Source organism: Rhamphochromis sp. 'chilingali', assembly GCF_963969265.1.
Source record: "Rhamphochromis sp. 'chilingali' genome assembly, chromosome: 5".
NCBI classification, from domain to species: domain Eukaryota; kingdom Metazoa; phylum Chordata; class Actinopteri; order Cichliformes; family Cichlidae; genus Rhamphochromis; species Rhamphochromis sp. 'chilingali'.
Genome location: NC_137932.1, coordinates 18,447,668 through 18,469,873, shown reverse-complemented (window position 1 = coordinate 18,469,873; position 22,206 = coordinate 18,447,668). Strand labels below are relative to the sequence as shown.

General features: G+C 39.7%; 1 protein-coding gene across 1 annotated transcript in view; it reads right to left on the bottom strand.

Moving 5' to 3' along the window:
• Window positions 1-22,206, bottom strand: part of map3k5 (mitogen-activated protein kinase kinase kinase 5) — an 86,494-nt gene that overhangs the window by 39,529 nt on the left and 24,759 nt on the right. The window contains exons 3-7 of the mRNA XM_080883737.1: window positions 21,914-21,937; window positions 15,847-16,040; window positions 11,871-12,039; window positions 9,669-9,775; window positions 105-275 (exon numbers count right to left, since the gene is read on the bottom strand). Of these exons, the coding sequence (XP_080739863.1) occupies window positions 105-275; window positions 9,669-9,775; window positions 11,871-12,039; window positions 15,847-16,040; window positions 21,914-21,937 (665 nt within the window). The remainder of the gene's footprint in view (window positions 1-104; window positions 276-9,668; window positions 9,776-11,870; window positions 12,040-15,846; window positions 16,041-21,913; window positions 21,938-22,206) is intronic.

Here is a 22,206-nt window from a genome sequence, read left to right as displayed (position 1 = left end):
TCCCATGCACCCTGCCCTTAGAAATGGTAATTTTTGGTGACTCAGAATGTGTTTGGCTTAGCAGAAATGTCACATGCACACTGACATCCTGCCTGCTCTCTTACCAGAGTGCGCCGTTGTCTCTGCTCTGTGTGTTGGTAAAGTCTGACTCCAGGAACGTGTCCTTATAGATACGTCCCACCAGGCAGTACATGTCACTCGCTACCTGCTCCTCGCCTTCCACCAGGGGCAGCATGATGTCCAGGGCTTTCTGCCTGTCGCCCGGAAGGTTCCTTCTATAACCACACACAGGAAAAAACACAAAAAGGCATGTAACAAGTTAATAACTAACCCCCCAAAACAGCTTTGAGCATATCTAGAGATATCAGTGGATTTAGGTTTGTTATTATTAACACTTATTAATCTTAAAGGGGACTTTTATACCAGTGTCCATAAATTCACTATATCAGTAAGCTCCTTATCCCAGTCCCTTACCAAACTTTCAAAACACTCAGAAGTTAATTACTTGTTCTGAGTGAAAATGTATCTTCCTTTTTGTTTAAATTCTGCTTGTGGTCAAAGCCCGAAAGGGAAAGTACTTCTTTTCGTCAGCAAGGTGTCTAGGCTCAATGGTATCTGGTAAGGGTGGCTCCTGTACACCTCCACTTGAAGGTTTTATGGGCACACCCATTTGCAATCACACCCAGAAGTTTCTGGAGAGATTATATTTGCTCATTTAGCCTGAAAGCACCTTTGCATCTCACAGACAGTAATAGAAAATTACATTCTCCACTGCAACCAGACTTTCTGCAACCAGACAATCAGAACTGATGCAGCTAGTTAAAATATATTTCATATTTTTGCATTTATAAATGTTAATATTTTTTGTATCATGCTTTACACACAATCCAGGTCAGCCGTGCTACAGTTCCAGGGAGATTTGACTTATCAGGCATGTGGTAGACACCCTGATTTAATATTTATTTTACTCCAAATGGAAAAAATAACGAACAAAATAAATGTTGTGCTGTGTTGGAGCAAACTTAAAACCAGCAGATGAGATCATAAACTGTGGTCATTGAGGTCACAAAACAAGTGAGAAACAGGATCATTTTCTTACAGACTTCTATTAAATCTGTTTTCAATTTACAACCAGATGGTGTTACCCCCTACTGGGCATTACAAAGAATGCAATTTTGCCCATGCTTAACTCTTTAGACCGGCAGGCTGTGCTACTTTTTCCTTGCTTCAAGCAGACGTGAGCTACAAAGATGAGATTATTTCTATGCATATCACATCTCATATATGCATTAAATCCATTACAAACCTGCATTTAACTTGTACTGTACGCTCCCCTTTGAATCACTATTGTTGAACAACTGTCTTACATAATCACACCAAGAGTTAATGTATTTTCAAAGCCTAAAGGGTAAACATTAAAATGGTACATGATGGCATTTAAAATACAATTTCTAGAACATGAATAATGACTTATAGTTTTACTGCATACTTAAAAGCTAATGAGACTCAAAGAAATGGCCAAATGACCATGTATATTCTCAAGTGTATAAATAAATAACTGGTTTGAACAGATTGCATTAAAATGAGCATCACCAGCAGCATGCATGTGCATGCGGTGTAGGTGTGTGGAGCAGATAAATATGTGTGTTTTGCATGTGAGTAGCAAGGGAACAGCTGCAAAGGTATTGTTATTGGACACTAATACCAGGCACAGAGGACGCCACCAGGACCTTAAATTACAGAGGTGACTGGGTTCATTAAGAGAATGCCCAATTTTATTTAGCACTGTGAAGTTCCAATTGCACCACAGGTGTTCAATGAGGGACTAAATGATCAGTTATAACTGACCTGCGAGGAAATAATTTGAGACTCTCTAACGAGCAGTCGAACTGGAAAATAACAAAGAGAGAAAAAGGAATCTATTATAGTATTAAAGAACGAGTGATAACCTCTTCAGTTGGTAATTGCTTACATTACATGGATGTTAACTTTTTCACCGGGTGTCAACAGAAGACATGTTTAACGCTGCTGCTTCATAGTAACAGGAATGCAAATAGGAAGATAGACTGAATTATAAATCTGACTGTCATCTCAGTTGTCTTGATTTATTAGCTACATGAATTATGTTTAATATACCAACTGTTTCCTATAGAAACAGTTGCTACAGGTACATGTTGAGTTTTCAAATCCATTATCTTTTTCTAAACCGACATTTAAACCACAAATGTCAAACTTACTTTAGTTACCAGACATAATATTATGACCACTGACAGGTACGTTAATAACACTGATTATCTCTTCATCAATGCACATGTTAGTGGGTGGGATACATTAGGAAGGAAGTGAACATTTTGTCCGCAGAACTGATGTGTTAGAAGCAGAAAAAAATGGGTAAGCGTAAGCATTTGAGCGAATTTAAAGCTGATTCTGACAGAAAGTTGTCCGAATACACAGGGCATTGCAGTTTGCTGTGTATAGGGCTGCAAAGCGGCAGATCAGTCACGGGACCCGCGTTGACTGCCGTCCACCACCGAAAGCACCAAAAATGGCAACGTGAGCATCAGACCTAGACTACAGAGCAATGGAAGAAGGTCGCCAGATTCATCTTCGTCATTTACTAGAGGAACACCTTGTACAGTGTCGTTTCTTTTAATGTAAAGAACTGCAAACCATAGTTTTCAGTCACGTGACTGAATCACTTCCCTGGCAGGCAAACATTAATCCACTATGACCGGAAAGAATGAGAGTATTGCAGGACAAAAGTGTTGTTTTTTTCACTTGTCTCAGGCCAAGACTATTTGGATCATCTATCCGTGGAGGGAAAAACGAAGATTCAAAGATAAATCTGAATTTTGGGGACTTGTGGTTCATATTCTGCCTTTATTTAAATCCCTGAAAGTGGCGACAGAGCTCCAGTTCAGTGACATCTACATCAGTCTTGTAGAGAGTGACTCATCCTAAACTGCTGCCAGGATGAAAGCCATCAAAGTATGTACAGCTACATGTAATTTCAATCTAGATGGGTAAATAATACTGTCGTGCGAAATTTTTCGTCGTTAAAGCAAAGCTAGCTTAAACTACAGCCCTGGAGTAAGTCATTCCATTAATTCTACGACTCTGGCTTGATGGATGATTTTCTGAGACGTGCCTCTCAGGATTTGTGTCCACTCCTGGTCTGAAACCAGGGAGTTTTTGCATATTAGTTGAACGTTTACACCATTACACTGTGAAGCCACTTTAAAAGAAGCAATTAAATACATTTTAAAAAAGCAAACATAAATAAAATAAAATACTGAACTGTGATCACATAATGGTTTCCATACGACTTCTCTCTGCAAATGCATTCCTTATTATGTTTTTTCCCCCCCTTCCACACAGACTGTTTACCTGCAGGGAAATAAAGCCTGTTCAAACACGATTGGTCAACAGAAGTTGGATCACAAATAGAGACCAGGAAGCTTGTGGTTAGGTGCTTGACTGAAGGTGGGAGGAGCGGTGGCCTGTCCTCCTGAATGCATCACAGAAAATGTAAAATGTTCTAATTATGAATGCTAAACAATACAATAAGTTTAAAAATGTATAGCTTTCCTCGCAGTGTTTTTACTTTACTTTTTAATGTGATATTCAAACAAAAGACAAAGTGATACACCGTTTCACACATGTAAAGTAATTTACTGATTTCAGTGTGTCAGTGTGAAACCATATTGTGGCCTATCCCCAGAGGTCTATCCCCAGTTGGTTTATTTATTTCTGATTGAATTTTTCTGATTTCCCAAGGCACCCCCCTTGCACCTAGACCAACCTTTGCTTTAGTATTGTGAAATCAAAAAAGGGATTTCTTTTTTAGCAAAGCTTTTCAGCAGTTTTGAACGAAGGAGATAAATGCTGCTGTCCTCAGGTCAGTAAATTGTTTGGAGCGTCTATAAAAAACAACATTTTGAGATTACAATTGGTGTTGCACACATTTTATTTTATGTAAATAACAGCTAAAGTATGGATAGGACAAACAGTATTTATTAATCGGAAAAGATAACAGATTGTGTCCAAAACACAGACTTGCGAGAAGAAATGAGAGGTGATATCCTGCAGAGTTTCACACAGACAAAATGTGTGACAGTCATGAAAAAAACCCTCCTTATTAACATAACGTGGCTTCTCTCCAGGGCGTGAAGGTTAAATAAAACATATGAGCTGACAGCTATTACCATGGAGACTGCCCAGGGGGAAGAGCAACGAGGGAAACAAGATCTGCTCTTCGAATGCATCTCTCCGCTTCCCTCTTTCTTTTCTTCAGAGTGCTGATGGATATTTGGAAATGGGGATTTTTTTTCCTCGATCTCATCAGGCTCTTAGCAGTAAGACCTGCACAGCAGGCCTCCAAGCCGAGCTGAAGCCTGAGGCGGAAGCCCCTTCAACCCACCAGATTCATTTAGAAGCAGAGCACCTACTTTAGATCAATGATTAAGTGCCTATTAAGGCTAAATATTGATAATCTCAAGGCATGGTGTGGGCTGCATGCTGCTTACTCAGAGCTCATTGAAGGTAATGATTTATACGACTGCATCTCAGTGAAGGAATTCATTCAGTTTCACACTCAGAACAGAGTAGATTATTTGACTTTACTATTCTATGGTGCCACCTTCTACAAACTATTATCCGAAGGCAGTTTATGAGTAATTTGAATAAAAGCTTTGAAACAGGCTTAAAAGAAGAGATTGCATTTCCAAGGATATAATTCTACTTCTGCGTGATTATAAATACATAACATAGAGCTGCTAGTGTTCTTTTTAGCAATAGAGGCAATAGCTAGAACATCTATGGGCATGCTCAAATGCACAGAGGCTTCAGGGATGAGTGCTAACGATTGTGTGGAAAACATAAATTCTAAAACGGAGAGATCTGCTTTTGTCTGATCATGCAAATCAAATATTTGGCACTTCAGCACAACGGTGCAAAAATCACGCCTAGCCTTTATGGTGTGTAAAATTATTCCCAGAAATCTTACAGGGGATACCAATGAAACAGAATAATGCAGGTGTGTGCTTCCAGATATGTGATATGCTGTGTTTGTGTTTTTATGTTTAGTTTTAGTTTTGTTTTTATGAATTTTTAGTGTTAGTTTTAGCTTTTGGTATCGTGAGAACAATAATTACACAACAGTTAGGATGATTCTGATTCCTGCTTTCTAGTTTCCAGATGCTTTAGTTCTTGTATTAAAGTTCTAGTTTTGTTTTTATGGAGTTTGTATTTGTGTGCAATTTCCTCCATGTTTTCCCTTACTGTAATCAACAGTTTAATATTTGTGTTTTTGTTTCGGGCTTAGTGTTCTCGCCACCGTTGAGTCCCTTCTCTACTATGTTTTTGTGCAGGTTTTTGCATCTCTGTGTTCACTTGGGTTCTCTTGTCATTCCTGGTTTTACTTTGATAGTTAGGTGAATTTCATTTCCTCCCCCATCTCGTCGTCATGACTGTCTACACCTGTGTCTTGTCCACTCTGCTGTTTCTGTTTCTCTGATGTGTATAAATAGTCCCGTCCTTTTTTTTTAGTCATGGTATTTGTGAATCTTTCCCTCATTTTCCCTGCCTCCCTGTTTGAATTTAGAGTCCCTGTTGTTTTTTGCTTTTTTGGGTATATTTGTATTTTCTTTTACAGTGTATCTTACCTATATTTTACCTGTGAGCTGTGTAGCAGAATCCCTATGTCATTACCACATTTGATATTACTTTATTAGCAGTTATTCAGTGGTCCCCCCCCCTCCCAAAAAAAAAAAAGTAATTTGAATATTAAAGTATCCAAATTAAAAATACTCATTATGCAACTTGGTGCATTTTAAAATAATGCGTATCATATCATTGGATTCCAATTGCATAAACATACAAGCTGCATGTTGCAGCTTGTATGTGGGGATATGTGGTGCTTTTTATACTGTTTGGCAGGTCAGTTTTATAATAATACATGGTAATTTATTCGTTTTTTTCTATTTATTTGTCTTTAAAGTTGCTACTAAATGCATACAGTAAAATAAAGTACAGTAAAGTTAAAAATATAATTACTGGCTCCAAAAGTCTCAAAAAGAAGATATGACCTATTTACCACCTTTAGTGCACTCAAAATCTATTTCTCCCTCCCACCAACAAGAACAAATCAGACAACAACACAGTTACACCACCTGTGGCATAACAATCTCCTGGAACAGCTATTGTATTTATGCAATGGTTTACTTGCTGAATAGGTGAACTGACATAAATGCCCTCCTACCCTCTGCTCATGTCGACCTGCTCTAACACTGGAGGATACAACTCAACCTCACCAAAGACACAGAGTTTTCCATCATTACCGCTCATTCAGTGAATTGGTCTGACAAAATGTCTCGGTATGCCGCCTCGAGCTCGCAAATGCAATATCATATAGTGGGAATGGAGCAGCTACTAACAGCGAACACACGGGCATCTTGGCACCCTACAGAAACATTTTCCATTTGCTGCCAAATTAAAGAACAGCATGCTTTATTGCTGTTTGAGGCAGTCACACCATGAAAACCGCAGGAAGTTTACAAGAAAAGCAGCTGGTGAGAAACAAGCAGCCAAAACCTCCTGTTTTGTACATCTGTCTCTTCCTGAGACGAGTACTGTAGCTAGACGCGCACCGATAATGTCACAGCTGCTTAGAGACATACATTTAGGATTTCAATACTGCTCTGCTAACGCAAGATAAATGAAACCGCTAGAATATATTTAAAGAAAACCCTGAACACCATGAAAAATACTCTGTGGCAGCCCTTATGATACTTAGAGAAAAGACTAGGACAAAGGAAAAGAGTGCATTTGCTTCACTGTGTTTAAAAGTTTTTATTCCAGGAAACCTGGGTGTGTTTTGTGAAAGGTACTTAAAGAAAAAGCAGGTGTGTTTAAGTGTATGTCATTGCTTCTCTTCAAAATTTAACAAAATCTTTTTGATACGGTTAAATATTCTTTAGTTTCACATTCTGATAACTTAGTGATATCTTAGTTTACTCTTCATGCATCAATAAAGCATCTAGTTTTATGTAATTTAAATGAAAGCCTTTCAGCATGGCAAAATTGCCCATCTCTATGACAACATCTGTGTGAAGCATCTCACCAAAGATTTCATGAGGTGGGAGAAAGTCAAAGACTGATAAATAAATAACTTGAAATATATAAAGGCCAGCGCCTTCCCTCTATTTGATGTCCCTTATTCAGTACTCGTGGGTCACACCACAGTCTGTTGGAGCCTGACCATCATTCTCATGTGAACTGCGTAACGAAAGTTTCATGTCCATATCTTACACAGTTGTGACCCTATCAAACTGCCAAATTATGTGATGCAGTGAGCGAGAGGGATGACAGGCAGAAAAGCTTTTAAGGTTTATATCCAACAGAACAGGCAAACATAGCAACACGAGTACAGAAAACAGGGATATGCTGAATATACAGTGTTAGCTCCTGCTACGGTAAGTGTCCCCAGGACTACTTTTCCCCACAGTGACAGATTTAAAAGGTGAACACAATACCAGCGACACTGTGGAGAAGACACATTACTCAAATGTCAAGGGTCGCAAAAAACAAAAACACACACTAAAAAGCTCCTACTGTAACATTTTTCATTAAAGTTTTTATCTGTCAAACTGAAAATGTGTGCATGCTGCAGGGTTTCTGCAGGAAAGGTTTCTGTGGGGTCAGCTTTGGCTCAGTGGACTTTCAGAAAACCTGTTTTAGCCTTGCGACTATGGCTAAAGAACACTTCTCCAACTCCAACCCCCGACGCATGTGGCAAGGACTCCAGACCATTACAGACTACAGGACCACCAAACCCTCCCCTGTATCCTCTGATGTCTCCTTCCTCAACCAGCTCAACAACTTTTATGCTCATTTTGAGCGAGGGAACCCAACAACTACAACCAAAGCAGACATGACGCCAGACCACCAACCTCTGACTCTCTCCCCCACCGATGTAGGAGCGGTGCTGAGCAGGATCAATGTCCACAAGGCTGCAGGTCCTGATGGCATCCCCGGGCGTGTTCTCAGAGCGTGTTCTGGGGAGCTTGCAGGAGTGCTGACAGACATATTCAACCTGTCCTTGGCCCACGCTGTGGTACCGGCCTGCTTCAAATCCACCTCCATCGTTCCGATACCCAAAAACTCCAACCCATCTTGCCTCAATGACTACCGCCCAGTAGCCCTCACCCCCATCGTCACAAAGTGCTTAGAGCGACTGGTCCTAGCACACTTCAAATCCTGTCTCCCCCCCACCCTGGACCCCCACCAATTTGCATACCGTCAGAACAGGAGCACAGAGGATGCAGTCTCCATCGCACTGCACTCTGTCCTCTCACACCTGGACAACAACAACAACACCACGGTGATTGGCCTCATCAGTGACAACGATGAGGCCGCCTACAGGGAGGAGGTGGATCGTCTGGCTGAGTGGTGCGACACAAACAACCTGCTGCTTAACACCGAGAAGACCAAGGAGCTCATCGTGGACTACAGGAGGAATGCTGACCCACATCCACCCATCCACATTAAGGGGACGGCTGTGGAGCGTGTGAGCAGCTTCAAGTTCCTGGGAGTCCACATCTCCGAGGATCTCATCTGGACGACCAACTGCTCCAAGCTGGTCAAGAAGGCTCACCAGAGCCTCTTCTTCTTGAGGACTCTGAGGAAGAACCACCTGTCCTCAGACATCCTGGTGAACTTCTATCGCTGCACCATCGAGAGCATCCTGACCAACTGTATAACAGTCTGGTACGGGAACTGCTCTGCCTCGGACCGGAAGGCGTTGCAGAGGGTTGTGAAAACTGCCCAACACATCGCCGGAGCACCACTTCCTGCCATAAAGGACATCTACAGGAAGTGGTGTCTGAAAAGGGCTGGGAAAATCACCAAAGACCCCAGTCACCCATCACATGGACTCTTCACCCTCCTGCCCTCTGGGAGGCGCTACAGGAGCCTCCGGACTAAGACCACCAGGTACTGGAACAGCTTCTTCCCCACAGCTGTCAGACTCCTGAACTCTGCCTCCTGACATCTGACTCACATTAGACACATGGACTGGAGATACAAACACCCACAACCACCTACACACAAACACACACTGGACAACTGTACCCTCATACACACAATAATAACATGGACTGAACAACCACCCACAACCACTAACACTTTATATAGCCTCTGTAGAAATTATCCACATATCTCGCTTATCTTAACTGCACTACTGTATAGTTCTGTGTAAATAATCATTCTGTACAATGCAATAAATTTTAATTCTACAACTGTTTATAACCTGCATATCTCATATTTCTGTATAGTTTTTTATTTCATATTTATATCCTGTTCATAGTCTGTACATACTTATAGTTATAGCATATTCATAACGTACCTTCATACCGTGTACATTATAACATACCATAATAGACCCATTTCTGTAATATACTCACATATCTATATTATTGCTAATATATATTTGTAATATATCTATATCATGGCTAAAGCACTTCTGGATGGATGCATCTGCATTTCGTTGCCTTGTACCTGTGACATGTGCAATGACAATAAAATTGAATTTTATTCTATTCTATTCTATGCAGGTTGGTGGTACAGGTTTACACTGTGGATCTCTATGACACGTATGCTTGTTGCCTTACCGATTCAGAGCAAACGCGTAGTGGAACTTCACATGTGGATGAGCCATGGGGTCAAAGGTCGGAAGCTTCTCCAGAGTCTCTACCAGCTTCACGATGGACTCATAATCCTAGAAGGTAAGAAAAGATCGGCTATTGAGCTGTTCCTCCTGTCACTGGTGTATCTGACATCAATGACACTCTTGTGATGTCACAGCTTTGCAAGTTAAGGAAAAGAAAAAGAAAGGAGGAAGACATTTGCCTTCAGCGCTACCTGGCAGAAAGGCTTTCAGAAGTCACAGAAGATAACATTAAGTGCACCAAAGTCAGTGTAAGGAGCAAGTTAAATACGATCTTGTAGGAACACCACCGGTCACTGCTGAGCACTGTGGGACTAGTGCCCATGTACCTCGGTTCCAGTGCCCTCCAAACACACACTCTGACTCATCAGTGTATTTACTTGCTGCTTTGATCCTCAAGGGAGAGTTTCTGATGTCCTTTTATTTATTATTTCTGAGACTCAACTGTCTGTGTATCACAAAAAGCACTTCAATAATTGAGCTGCCTCTTCATCAGATTTTTGTTTCTTGTAGTCACCAAAGCCAAAGCACTTTGAATAATTCAGCACATCCTCAATGCTTATTGTTCTAATTAATGATTCATTAGACTGTGCACTGCCTATGGTGAGTGGGACGATCTGGACAGAGAAAGCCATGGCAATGCGGAGACTAAAGAGGAGAAAGAGCAGAGCGTTTAAGACGAACAGACCAAACGCTTCGCCTAGAGCACTCTACAGGCAGTCTGCAAATGGCCCCGCTTTGAGAAAGTGGCACTGGTAAAGGGATGGTGGAGATAGATTGAAGCTGATTCAGTAACCTTGCTTAAATTTGTACAGCAGATGTGTACAGTAGTTTCTTTTTCAAGGTCAGGGACATCAGCACGCACATTCAGTGCATCGGAGTTGACAGCTGGTTTAAACTTGATAAGGTTGTGGGTGATTAGCTAAATGCCCGAACGTTTATGGAGAAACTTTTTGGCATGCCCTTTTCAAAGTAAAGGCGTGGTGAAATTACCACGTTGAGTTTTTGTTTTGTTAGTATTAAATAGTAACTATTTGTTCCCATTTTTGGTAATTTTATAACATAATTACAATCACAAATTTTAGGAAATTGGTTATCAGAAAATGTAGTAGCAATTAATAAATCAATACATTAAAAAGTAAATTGAAGTTAATTGTTATCTGTAGGCATTTGCTCATTTTTTCCAGTTTATTGTAGTTGAAAAATCTAGCTTAGTATTCACTGCCATGAGGTCATGCTTAGACGCTGCCAAGGAAAATCAGCTGATGGTTCAGCTGTACATTTTGCAATATGCAATTCTCTAATCTCATATAGGGCGTGCCATTTAAGCTGTTTAGCCCGCCCACAGTTACAGTTTCGACAAGCAGCAGTGTGAGCCATCTCCACCACAGCCTCTCATTTCATGCTGTTTCCTGCCTAATCAGTGTTAGGGATTGTTGTCACTGACACCTGCTCTGCTCTGAAGTCTTGCTGTTGCTCTCCTTGCCCTTTGCATTCCAAGTATGCACGATGAAGGGAAGTCCCAAAACAGAGCCATGCCAGCAAAGATTACGGCAAATTGAAAATAACAACCTTCTCGTGACTATACTGGTTCTGGCTGAACTGAACATTTTGTACTTTTGAATGTTTGTTCCAAAGAAAACAAGACATCAACTTTCCTAGGAACCTGTCCAGGAAATGTGACGGGTATTTTTCAGTATTTTTGAGATTGTTACATAGAATAATAAATCATTTAACTGAAACTAAACAAATACATAGCCAAAGTTTATTTTTAAGACTGCTGCCTTATCAAAATCGGCCTATCATGAATATTTTTTTTTTATGATTTTTGATGTTGTAGCACAGATGGATGTTCAGATTAAAGATAACTGAAGTCCTTATCTCAGGCACACAGCTTTGGCTTGCACTGTGTGTTTATGAGGGGCAGCCAATGAGAATAAAAGTGGCCTAAAGGAGGAGAAGCTGAAATAACTCATTTCAGACATGGAACAAAAAGGGAGGGGGGGTGCACCAAGACCCAGTACATGATAAACAAGGACCACTGAACCACAGCCCCTCTGGTTGAAATACCCAAAGGCAATACACATAATTTGACAAATGACAGCAATATGTCGGTGTTCAGGAAGTCCACACCCGACAGATGTACCTGGATGTCCCTGTACGTAAGCAGCAAATTGATGACGACATCAACTGAAAGGCACTCCACGTTGTCCAGCCGCTGCTGGATTCGGCTCAGCTCTGCAGCCAGTTCCAAGCCAGTGTAAAGCTCCCGGGCTCTACGGATCTCATTCAGAATCGTCTCACGGAAATACTGGCTGGAAGACACGAATACAAACAAACATGCATTTATAGAAGGAGAAGATTGGCTTGCATGTATATGATCGACAAATAGCAATACAAAAATTTAGCAAAAAAATGTTTTGCATACTTTAGGATCTGCTCCTTCAACTCTAACACAATTGGACTTACTTCTTTCCCTGCATTCTCACACTGTTTTGCATAATTTCAGATCATTCCCCAGTGAGACACGAGCTATTTTCATCTCATATAAGTCATAAATTATTCACTGACAGATGAAGGGACCAATAAACCTGATAACTTCAGATATTAGTTTGATGGATTTAAAAGCAGAGCAGACAATTAAGACAGTTAATTAGCTTAAAGCAGAATTACTACCAGCAACCATATTCTTAAGCTCTTAGTTGTTCTTGAAAAAACACTAAGGGATGAGCAAAAGAATATTAAAATACGTGAGGCGGTTCAGGTGCTTCCCATATGGAAACGAAATAGTAAAAACGTATAAAAGACTTGCATAAGATGTGGCCTACTTCATATAGTGAATCATATAAGGCTTAAATGATTTACTCATGAAAGTGGCCACTTTCTCATTACTTTCATATATTGTTTTAATAAGTATCCAAAACATACAAGTTTCATTTATAGAATTTTTCAAAGGATCTTATATATGTTTTCACTCTTGTATGCTTTTCATACAAGTTTCACACAAGACAGATACAAACTTTATAAGATTTATATTTACCTTTTCCATATGGGTTAGCAAAAGCCTGTCTGTGGGATCTTTTAGATTTTCACCTTTAAAACCGCAAAACTGAAAACCTTCAGAAATCCTGTGAATTTGGACCATCTAAATTCAGTTAATTAGTATTTCCAGTTGCAAATTGTGTCTTTTTTAATGCTGAATTTCTTTGGCTGTTTAATCAGCAGTTTGCAAAGGATAACCTTCTCATAATCGTCTCATTTTGATTGTGGAAAAACCATGTGTACTGGCATTAAAACTCAAAAGACTGATGCAGATTATTGTCACTCCCCAGCCTCTTGTATGCTGAACGTAGTGTACTCTAGCTTAAAATGATAATATTAAGACCTAAATGCCAAATAATGACACAGTCTACACTCTCTATTCACATAATTAAGCCTTATACACAATTTTGAAAAGACCCATGCAGTGACAAGGATTTGCTGCCATAACCCCGAGCCAATCCTGGGGGTCAACCCTGCTTGCAGGGAGTGATTAAAGCATAAATAATAACCCAATACAAGCTCTGTTATTAAATAGTAAATGTGTTTAATATGAACAGGCCGGCTAATATTTTCCTGTTTAGGTTGTTTTTCATAAAATATGAATAACAAATCATGTATTCGCATATTATGATCTGCTGCAGATGATCAGTTGGGTGTGTCCTTGCTGGAAGGAGCAATTTTAAAGACATAAATACATATATTTGCTTCATGTGAGACGGCTCTTGTAATTCAGTAAGCTTATCTGTCTTCTTGAGACTTCAAAACATGGTCTCGACTTCAATATACACCAAAAACAATATAGTGCAAACACTGAATTACAACTGTAGGATCTTCATACTTTCCTTTATGCCTATCTCCAGGAGACACAGCCTTCATCAATCTACATGATTTTCTTTTCTGCCTGTAAAACCTGAGTCACTATTCCTGGAGATGGACTAGAAATGACTGGCTGCTGTATCGCCTATTGGCAAGAAGGCCTAAAATATTACCCCAGCAACTGAGCCAAACAAATGTGTTTTTTTCTTCTTCTCTGGTTTCAAAATGTAAATTACCACGTAAGTAAGGCTGAAGGATCCACGCACAAAAACAATTAGAACAAGTAAAAATAGGATGAGTGGGATAATAAAATAAATGCCTGGTGTGTTGAAAAACTTCTAACAGAGCTGCTCAAATATAAACATAATGTTAAAATGCTAAAAATGGTAATGCTACAACAGCTCCTTCCTATTTGTGAATGTTCACCTTAAGTTGCATGCAGTATAATGTAATTTATGTAATGAAGCAATCATTTGGGCACTGCTTACCATTATGAAAACATATCACAGAGTCATATTGTGGGCATTTCCCATGCATATTATGACTCTGTGATAAACAATAGTGATCTTACAGTGCTTTCAGAGGATCATCTTGTCAGGAGCTTTAAATAGATTTTCTTTCTCTTTTGCTTCCTTTTTCTCAAACCCATTGCTGTACTGTCAGTATGTCCTTCATTTAGTAACACTAGACAACCTAAATATAAAGCTCTCAATACGTTCACTAAGACTATTTGTCTCAGCAAAGCCAAAATGCATTAAGGTTCAAATCTCTTCTGTTTCAATGTGTAGAGTTTACAAAACAGAAACTTTGAATTTTTACAAAAACAAAAAGGAAAATTGTTACAGGAAGCAAAGTAAATACAGAAATAGCTAAAGCTAAAGCAGAAACTATATTTGCTGTATTGCATTTAGCCTAGCTGAAAAACTGTGCACACTCTGATGAAACATGTCCTAACAGCTAACTTCAGATTGTTATTCCACACAGCATGCTGTTAATGTCACTTCTAGCAAAGCTCTTGTTGTTAATCTTAGATTAAACTACTGTCCAATTTGCAAATTATAGATTAATTTCTGTATACTGTAACAACAGACAAATTACTCTGTAACAATTCTGTGTAAAATCTGCCACAATATCTGCCATATTGTGCAAATAAGCAGGCTGTTAGTACTGACACTGCAATTTCACCTGCATTTTCCTCTAAAAGTTGTTTTAATGATGTAATTATTGTTTATACTGCATAAATGTGGTGTAGTTGAGAGACCTGGAAGAGACATCGAGAATCTTTTCATGAAGAACCGACGGTGCCAAATATGTAAATTAATATAGTATATGTTACCCATTTCAGCATAATAAAATCTGTATAAATGCCCAGTGGCATGATACGAAGCGAGGGAACATATGTGTTCAAAGTTTTGACCAGTACATGTAAAAAGGTCATAACAAGAAACTGGCTAAAACGTAATCCTCCAAGGACAGCTCAGCGGCTGGACATGTAGCAGAAGATTTATATTCCATGGAAAACAGACTCATTCGTTAAGGGTTAAAGCAAGCATGCATAGAAAACTATGGACCAAAGAGTCTGTTCAAAAGTCAAAACGCGTGTCAAATCTTTGTAAAAGTACTGATACTATTTTATGTCATGTTATATTTTTGGACATATATTTTATGAGAATCCACCATGGCTGGTGCAACCTTTCTGGAACAAGAGTTTTATCTTTGTGTTGCTCGTTTTTACGGCTCATAAATAATGAAAAAACAAAAAACAAAACAGGTTATTGCCCCCTACCACACCACTGCTGCACCACAGTCATGCACTGACACACAAAAACCCCCCAACAATATTTCAAAATGACAGGCAGTCGATTTTGCAAACTCAGGTGCAAACAAATCGGCTATTGCACGCTTGTTTGCACCTGAGTTTGCACCAAAGGAGTAGCAAACTTGTCCCAGTCGGCACCAGTGCAGTACTTTCAGAAGCTGCATTTTTAGGTCATAAGCAATGTCTTAACTAGGCCTAACACAGCTATCACAGTATTTCTGTGTTTGCTGTGCAGGAAAATCTAGCTTTTATCATTAGTCCTTTGTAGAGCATTACTGACGTCATAACCCGGGTGTTTCTATTGTTTAGCATCCCCGCTTGTACGCTATTATTGCTGAAATATCTGGATTGCCTCAATAGGAAGTTTAATTTCACTTAATACAGTTTATATTTCTATTACAGCTGTCAGATATAAAGCGGATATAAATAAGCAAAATATACTTACTGGGAGTTGGCTTGCGACACTTTGAGGAGCTGGATGAAGCGGTCCAGCAGAGGCATGCAGATGGGACCCAGCAGCATCTCGAAGCTGGGCTGCATCAGCTCGGTCAGGCCCTTCATCAGGCTGCCCTCACAGCAGTACACCTTATTCTGAGGTGTCACCATGTACGGGATGAAGGTGTAGTTAGCTGAGCATGTCTGTTAAGAGAGGAAACAAAGTTCTGGATATCAGATATCAGCACATTTAAACATCTGTGAAATTTCTTTTTGTATGAAATTGTAATATTTGCCCAAAATATGTGTATTGTTTTTTTTTTTTTTTAATCATAAACCATACTCAGTAGTCTTTTAAATTATATCTATAATTTACTTTTAATTTACTTTTCACCAATTTAAAAGACTGATGTGAGCACTCAAGGTAAAGTTTCTGCAAACAAACATCTATTTCGATAAGTTAGGCTTAGTAGCTTTATGACAATATATGAAACTATAAATCAATCCATTTTCTTCTCCTTATCCAATTCAGGGTCATGGGAACGGGGGATGCTTGAGCTTATCCCAGATGCCATGGAGAAGGAGGTAGGGGTAGACCCTGGATTCAACCCAAAACCTTCTTGCTGTGAGGCAACAATGCTAACCACTGTGCTGCCATTATATGAAACTATATGTATGCAACTATATTTGTAACATTTACAGACTATAATGTTAAATTTATACTAAACTATGTGTAGATACAGCATCAGATTTTTAATGTTTATTATAACATCTTTGCATAAACTGTAATAATAAATAATAAACAATAAAACCATCTTCAACTTTGTTCTTTCTATCCGTTTTGTCGCATTTATGCAAAATAGGAGCTGGGCGCTAAAGTCTCAAACCTTAGCTTTACTAAAGTGTACAAAAAAGATAGTAAATGAGGTTTACTATCTATCTGAATATATAGCTTCATTTAAAAACTAACGTATCGAAATTGTTCAATAAACTCAACTTCCGGATGATTTCAGTGACCTGTGCAATGAAACATTACATTGTATAGGGAGGAAGCAGATTGCCTGGGGGGGAAGTCTGCAGTAATTTCCCCTATTTGAAATGGTTTCGGGTAATTACATGAACCTTAATCTCCGATCTCCCTATTCACACAATAGTGTTTATGTAGCACTGTCTTCAGTGAACTAGTCTAAACAGTCAGCAGAGGAAGGTGAGATATGCAACAGCTTCATTAGGAGGTGCTGTCTTATAACCACAAACACTTACAGCACCTCATTTTCAAATGTCACTCGCTCAAGCAGCCTAGTGCACAAGAAAAATCGAGCAGCAGCAGCTGAAGTCTCCCTGCTCACCTGCTGCAAAGCTCTACACTGTTCTTTGCTCCAGCTGTGCCATTATGGAGTAATTGTGTTTCAAGTCTGTTTCAGGTTTGGCTGCACTAGTAGCATTTAAGGCCTTTTTCTTTATTCACTTAGCTTTAATACTCGACAGCCGTTATTGTGTATCTGTATTTGCTTTTTTAACTTGACATTATTTACACCGCATTCTTGATGTTTCTGTCGCGGCGGCCCACCACTGCTGAATAAACAAAGACGAAACACATGCGTGCGGTGTCTACAGACAGAGGAGAGAGAAAGAGCGAGAAAGAGGCAGGAAATCCACAATTAATATCCTCAAGAAACAGCACAAGTCCTGTCAAGAAGAGCTATTCTCAGAGTGTGAGATATGTGGTGAAACAACACGAGCATCTGAAGGCGGTTGGGCTGCAACCCAGCTGCATCCTGATGACTTTAATAATCTATCATGCTTTCGGTTTTTCAGCAACCTCGAAAATACACTGCTGCTGCTGCTTTCAGTGCCAAAAAAAAGGAAGTAAGAGGAACATGTGGCATTGAAGCAATGAAAGCCAACCGAAGATAACTACTTCCTCCTGTACAACTGTGGTTCATGACATCACCAGTAACTGCAGCGGCAGTGTGCGCCTTTCAAAACAAAAAAAAGACTGTGACCCCTATTTCTTTTACGTGTAACCAGACAGGTTGCAAAATGCTGATGCTATATTTAGCTTCTTTGTGCGATTCATGCTGTCATGGGGCTCACATGACAGATTTGTTTTCACACGCTGATGCATATTTCAGTGCGGCAGCAGCTGCGGGTTATTTGAAGCTAACCTCCAGTAGTTCTTTACAGGTAGCAGGTTTCCGAGCTGATACACATGTGACAACTCTGGCTGATGAATCCAAAGAATAAGCCAGGTATTTACAGAGTGAGTCATCTGTTTAGTCAGTCTTGCCAAAGATCCATCTGCTCATCTTCACTTTCAGCATCAATGTTCTCGAGCAGCCTACTCACTCACCTTCACAGAGCCTGTTTACACTCCTTTAAAATGTGTTTTGGACAAGTGGACTAAAGCACTAAACACAACCTGCATTGCTCCTGAGGTGTTGCGGGGCACATTTGGTCTCTGTATGCTTTTAAATGTAAATCATAATTTGTCCTGAACTATTCCTAAGCAGGACAAAAGATAACATGTCACGGTGTCCATTCTTGCCTGCAGCTCATGAAGCATTTTGCTAAAAAATATGGAGCCTTGCTGGCAACAGACCTAGCTTTTAACCTTTGTTGTAAATGATAATCAATAACTGAACATGAATATAGGAGAATATCTTGGAGACACATGTGTAAACAACCATTCACTCCAGTCAACAGTCTCCATGGATGTTGTTTTGTGGGTTAAAACCAGCCATCTGGTCAGTCTAGTCAAATCCCATTGCAATGTGAACCAAGTACTACCTAATTTAACCAACAATCAATGCACTTTCAGTCTGAATAATGTCTTAATGTTAAGCAGACATTAAAAGTAAGAATTGTTTCAAAAATTCAAATCAATGTCTTTAAAAATTATATTGATATTTAATTTAGATGGGAAATGGTTGCAATGATGCAAACATTTGTTTGTGTGAGCTTCCAGAAAGTTGAAACCACTGTTCCCAGATTCTGGCAGGTCACCGTGGTGCTGTGGTTAGCACTGCTGCCTCATAAGAAGAAGTTTCTGTTTGCAGGTCGTTTGTAAGCTTTCAGTGACCTGACAGAACATCTTTTCACGTTTCACTTTTCAACCAAATCTTGATGATGCTAAGATATCTGGCGAAGTTGTAAATGGGCTGTCCCACTCTGATCCAATAGCCAGAGATACAGTTAAAAACTGAGTCGAAACAGGGTAATCGACACACACGCCTATGCTCCTATGGGCAGCAAATGCAGATAGAAATAAGTGGGGAAAGTAAATGAAAGTGTAGTGACACAGAGGGACATTTGTGTATGTAATTACAGTCATGGGGCGATCGTGGCTCAAGAGTTGGGCATTCGTCTTGTAATCGGAAGGTTGCCGGTTCGAGCCCCGGCTCCGACAATCTCGGTCATTGTATCCTTGGGCAAGACACTTCACCCATTGCCTACTGGTGGTGGCCGGTGGCGCCAGTGTCCGGCAGCCTCGCCTCTGTCAGTGCGCCCCAGGGTGGCTGTGGCTACAATGTAGCTTGCCATCACCAGTGTGTGAATGGGTGGATGACTGGATATGTAAAGCGCTTTGGGGTCCTTAGGGACTAGTAAAGCGCTATATAAATACAGGCCATTTACCATTTTAATTGAACATACACAATGAAGCTAATTACCTGGATTTCAGTTATAATGGTAGTGAGCTACACACACAGTTACAGACAAGTAGGAGCACATGCTTTTCTCTGATGAGAATAATCAGACATATCTGCAGCTGCAGAGTGTATTTTAAAGCAGTCACAAAAAAAAAGAAATGTATTTGCAGCACTACAGAGGGAAGATCAACCTTCTGCTTCCTAAACAATAACAATATATGCAATCAGGACCTTAAACCAAAGATCTTCTTGGGTTTAGGGAAGTTTGAACTGCTTCTGCTAACTCCAGGTGAGTGTTACTGTTACAATGCTTCCATTCGCTCTCACCACTGTATTGTTTTTCGGCTTAACAAGCAGCTGTTTCCAGTCAAAGTTCTTTTTACACTGTACACAACACCAGATAACTACTGGGTTAAAGAGTAGCAGATAAACAAAGGGGCGAATACAGCAGGTAAAAACCGTGATACTTCCCTCGGGCAATTGAGAAGACTAAAAACAGAGGGGCTACTGGCGTTTCATCAGATAGCTTCTAAGACTTTAAGTAAATGATAACGGCGCTCTATAATGAGGTCACTGGGCAGCTCGGTGACGCATGTTCTCTCTGTGTCTGTGGGGTTCTCTCTAGGTACTCTGGCTTTCTATCGCCGTCCAAAGACATGCTTTGGACTTAATCCTAAACTGCTTGTATGTGTGAATCAGAGTGTGAATGGCTGTCTGTCTCTCAGTATCAGCCCTGCAATACACTGGTGAGCTGTCCACCCCTGACAGCCAGATTAGGCTCCAGGCCATGTGACCCTAAACTGGTTTGGTGGAGGAAAATAGATGGATGAATGGATGTGTAATTATTCTTTTTCTTTGAATTCTTTCAAAAATAAAAAAATGAAGCAAAAATCTGATGCTGTGATAGCCGTAGCTAACAAGTTCATGATTGTCATACAGAAGAATCAGGAAGGTACAGCACATGGAACCTCACTCGGTTCGTTTGTGAGCCTTCGGTTTCACTAGATTAACAAACAGCTTATTATTAGCAACATGTTGAATAAACCCGGTTCATCAGATAAACAAAGAATGGATAAACAAGTTGAAAGGAATGGTTTGTTATGTTTCACATGCAGCCCTGGTTATTTAAATACTTGCGTTTGAATCATTAGTTCACTGCAGTTCCAAGGTGGCAATGCTGAGTGTTTGCTTAGATCATTATATTCCTTATATCATAGAAAGAAATGCCATGTGGATATGTTAACAAAGTCTTGGCTGAAAGTCTGGAACTTTTTGGGAATGAAAGAGAATAAGGAAGACATAAAATTGCGATTAATTATGGTGTTTGCAGGGGGAAAAAACATCTGTAATAACATTAAATTGAAGGGAAAGAATGATCAAAAAGTCCAGTATTGCAATTTAAATGCACTTTTACCTGCACAGATGGCTAGTTAAGAGCCTGTGCACTGGTGCAGACTGCATTTAAGTGCATTAATACAAGCAGGAAAGAGAAAGAACAAAGACAGTAAGTACACATAAGGGAGATCAGTAAGCTCACACTCTCATACTGTGAGTGATAATCAGCTCTCCTCTTGGTACGAGTCAGTGTCAGAGAACAGTACATTTCATGTAGCTCTCCTTTCACTGTGAAAGCCACTTAGGAGAGCCTTTTATCTGACTGCTGAACATGGACTACCGACCGCATCTGTGTTATTGACACAATTAGCGCGCAATTTAGAAATGTAAGTCAATCCGAATCAGTTCATCATTTTTAAGATGACAAACATTCTTTACCTTTGGTCTCTGAAATAAGAGATTTTGCAGCTTATCTGTGCTGCGAAAGCACATTCAGTGGTTGATAAGACAAGAAAAGTTGTACATATTAATACATTGTAACAAGGCTCATGGGTCTGCAGAGAAACTTCAAAAACAAAAACAACAATCTTTGCATGTCTGCTAAAAAGGCTTTACTTAAAACATATGGTACAGTGGGTGACTCTATATTGATCTACTAATTTTAGGAACTACAGTATGATATGCAAAGGACAGGATTTCCTTAGCTTTAAGGCAGCACCTTATTTGAATACTGCACTTTTTGCAAGTCAAATTCTCAAAATGCTTGTGCCTTTTTATGCAGATTGTGGCACTGCAGTCACTGTAACTCTCAAAGCAGCTGTTGTCTGAGACGTACATCTTGAAAGTGGAAGGGAAGATGTTTTCATTTTACATGAAATCAAATATTTATCACAGCTTCGAAACAAAAGTGGGCTGTGCAAAAGAAAGCCTTTACAATAGCGAAAAGAGAGACATAAGGCAACAGGACACTGTGCTCCCTGCGCGCTGTAAAAAGCATATTCTTTGCACTACACAATGTGTGTAATGTGTGAGCAATGAGTGAGTAATGTGTGAAAGGCAACGGGAAAAGAAAGAAATGCCTCGTGTACTTACAGTGTTCTTCTGGCAAATTATCTCCTGAAAGAAGAAAAGAGAGAAATCCATTTAGAAATTCATCATTAGCATTTTCTCCGAGGCAATTTAAGTTAGATACGATGTTACTGAATGACACTTCAATTCAGTACACCATACCTGAGCTACAAACACTTTGTGAGGACGACTTGTATTTGTGGATATTTGTTGATTTCCCAACAGCTGATTAATATTTCTAGTAAACCGTGATGACCTATAGGATGACTTTAGATGAAACAATTACTTGTTTGTACATGGAGAAGTATATGGCAGTG